The sequence below is a fragment of the Ctenocephalides felis genome, unplaced genomic scaffold (genome assembly GCF_003426905.1).
Source record: "Ctenocephalides felis isolate EL2017-DRISC unplaced genomic scaffold, ASM342690v1 CF-g0.4_SCAFFOLD_00081, whole genome shotgun sequence".
Taxonomy (NCBI): Eukaryota; Metazoa; Arthropoda; class Insecta; order Siphonaptera; family Pulicidae; genus Ctenocephalides; species Ctenocephalides felis.
Window position 1 is genome coordinate 5,690 of NW_020536235.1, and position 3,684 is coordinate 9,373.

The following is a 3,684-nucleotide window of genomic DNA, read 5'->3' on the forward strand; positions in this document are numbered from 1 at the left end:
GTATGCTTCAAAATATTGAAAAATATTTATTCTGGACGTTTCAACACTAGATGTCATTATTTTGCAAGTTCATCTAAATGAAACTACAATATATTAGTATAATAAAACGGTTTCGCATTACTATTTGCGAAATTGAGTTATTCAAGTGCTTAATCATAAAAATAGATATAAAAATAGAAAATAAACTTATAAATATTTTCTATATTTTTTTTCCATTAGTGCTATAAATATTTTAATATAGAAATTATTTTATCCTGTTTTTGAATGTACAGCTATTATCTTATTAGATCAAGATTTATTTTTACATTAACAAATTTAATGTGACAAATAAATATATAATATATATTTGTATTACATTATATCAAGATTCAAGTCAATAAATAAAAAAGAATAAATTCATAAGACTTATTATATCATAAGACATTCCATTAAACCTTATATCATATTATTATCAATTGAAAATTATATAATTAACTAACAAGTTTTCCACTCGTAAGGCACATGTAAATTTTTATTATGTCAATTTTCCAGCCTTTTTCAGATATTATTGATACTTCTATAAACTTGGTGCGTCGCGACAGCCGATGTAAATTTGTTTATCTAAGGTACACCGTTGGAGAGGGTATCGAACCCTCGAAAATTCTTTATAAGTTTCTTATATAATAATCCTGTTTTTCTTTTTAAATAGAACGTTTGTTGTTCTTCAAGCTACTTATGCCTATTCTCTGCCTATCATCGTACGATATTGAATTATTTTATGATTTTCAATTCCATTATCTGGTACTGGTACTGGTATGGTTTCAGAAACAAGTGATATATGTGTTGTGTGCTCTTATACTTTATGCTTAATTTTGTTACACTTCTGTTTAAATTTCATAAATATTTTTTCAAATTGTGTATTTTGAAAGGTGTAAAATTCTTTGTATAAAAATTTTCTTTTTTTGCCCTAAATGTGTATATATATTTTCCTATAAAAATCGCCCAATATTTACTATAAAATTGTAATTTGATATGTAGAATTACATAATTTAATAACAACTATGAAAATAGGATATGCAAACATTTTTTTCTATATACTTTTAATCACATTCTGTCATGATATGACATTCAGTAATTGTTTTCACGTTGTATTACCCAGTTGTCTAATCCAATTGTGACTAATTAACCATACTCGAAGTGTTTGTCAATATTTTTATTATACATGTAGTTATATCCGCGAGAGGCGATGAAGCTATATTTAAAATCTATAACCTCAAGTAGAAATTTGACATCAAAGCTGCCTGATGTCGGGCTTGGCTGTGGCCCTGCCACCTCTGGACCTTGCAAACGAAAATGCTAAATTATAAAATTCTCATTTAATTTTATATTTTGTTAATACTTGTTTTCATACTTATTTCTATTAATTGTTATTATTGTTTCAGGTAAAAATATGGTTTCAAAATCATCGGTACAAATGTAAGAGGCAGGCAAAGGAAAAGGCAATGGCAGAACAAAATTCGCATAATCAGGTAAATTGTATACTATCATAATTATTTTAATTTTCAATTTTTTTTTATAACTTAGTGTACCATACTGTTTATTCCATTAAAAGAACTATTATTAAAAATATCAATTACTAGAATTATTATAAACAAAATAATCATTAGAAATATATCGAATCTTAATCAGGAAAGTAAAGAAAAATTGTTTTAATTGTAATAAATCTTATTGCTTGATCTACGTGACGCATTTAGTTAGGTAAACAATTAGATATTTTCTAATATCAATCATGAATTTTATTTTATATGGGAACTAAGTAGGAGAAGCTATTATTTTAAATTTTCATTATATTAAAAGTCATGTACTCCAATATTACTTTATATACTTTACGTAATATATACTTTCATATTGCTTTTAATATTTTAGAATCAGTTTTTTTTTCATAATTTTATTTGAACAGCAATCAGAACTAATGGGTTCTATGAGCTGTTGTGAGTAAGATCTTACAAACTACATTTGTTTTATTACAGATGGCAACCCAAACAGTTGTCACATCTTTGTATGATAAATTTTTATTACAATCTCTGTAATAGGGCAAGTATGGTGCAACAATGCCGGCTGAGGGCTATTTTCACTTGGAAACATATTGCTATCTATATTTCCAAGTGAAAATCGTTGTCAATGCTGCCTGACAACAGGCTGCTCGAAATGGGTATCGAACCCGGGACCTCTGAAACAAGTCCCGTCTCTCTTAACCACTTACCTACGGGCGAGCCCATTTTAGAATCATAGCTTTAAATTCCAATCGATATTTGATAATAGTCTAAAAATTTGCTAAGATCAAATTTTCTTAGCATACCTTTATCTTATTTTTTATGTACTTGTATATAGAAGTAAATAGATGTGGAATTTGGTAAATTTTTACATGGTGGTTCCAAGAAGCAATTTGACATTTAACAGCCTGATTCTTATTGATTTATGCCATATAATTTTTGTTGTTACAATTACAACTACCTATATAAATAGCGGCCAAATTGTTTATTTCTGAATTGCAGAGTGTAAGTTCCCCTCGACGAGTGGCCGTGCCCGTCCTGGTGAAAGATGGTAAGCCGTGCTCCAGCGGCAGCAGCAACGTGTCGTCTGGTACGATAACGACCTCGGGCGTCATTCAAGGCGGAACTGGTGTTCTGCATCATGGCGGCCAACTGCAAAGTACGCAGGATGGGATACGCGGCTCCACTAACAATTCCCATCCTGGTTCGCATCACAATTCCGGTGCCTCGCCAGGAAGTATGTCATATGGAAATTCATCAGTATCCCAACAACAGTGCACGTCGTCAGGAAGTGGGCTGGTGTCTGGTGCGGTCATGGCTGCAGCTTACAGGAATCAGAATAACTTCATATCCACTGGGCACCAACAACAGTGCACGGTTATGTGCCTCTTCAAGGGAGAGCGTGGTAATTTTAGTACTGATTATTTATTCGAGGTAATTATATAAACAACGCTGGCAAACGTTTTATTTTATTTATATTCTTTATATTAAAAATTATCAAAATCCGATAATATGAAATAGCGTATGATTTTGCATAGTACAGATCAATTATTATAAAATCGTGTGTTAAATATAAACTCAAGTCCTTAGAGTTTTTCATGAAATATAATATAAAATGTTTGTCGACTAATTATTTTTAAGTATTATATGCATGAGAATTATATCTGCAATATTTATCTATATTTTGTATTATAAAATTTTATCGAGGATATCTGTATTAACCCGAACTTTTGATGGTTTTGATACATTTTGGATAACAAGTTCCGTACGACAAACGTAATTTATATGATGAGCTCAGCAATGCAGGGATCTCTAAAATACCTATATCAAATTACTTACGCCACACAGCAATAGTGAAGCAATTAATTGTAAAACAAACATTTGACGATCAAATATCTAATAAATATAATGAGGTCTGTATTCTAATACTCTCGTATCAGGATACTTATAGTAGTCACAGATAACTATGAACCAAGCAAGTGAATTCATAAATACTTTATGAAAATTAACCAAGGGAATCGAATGTATTCACTTTTTCTCAGTAAAATGTATTCAAAATTCCTCTAGAATTTCAGTTCACCAATCACAATATTGCAGATATAGTAAAATTGCATTATATATATTTTAGATATAGTTTCAAAAGAACTATAAT

General features: G+C 29.9%; 1 protein-coding gene across 1 annotated transcript; it reads left to right on the top strand.

The window, feature by feature from the left end:
• Window positions 1-1,421: 1,421 nt before the first annotated feature.
• Window positions 1,422-2,941, top strand: LOC113368938 (thyroid transcription factor 1-like; the record flags this gene model as incomplete). The annotated part of the gene is given in 3 exon segments (XM_026610040.1): window positions 1,422-1,508; window positions 2,535-2,904; window positions 2,907-2,941. Coding segments are annotated over 3 exon segments (492 nt in total), but the record flags the coding sequence as incomplete, so codon positions are not given.
• Window positions 2,942-3,684: the final 743 nt, after the last annotated feature.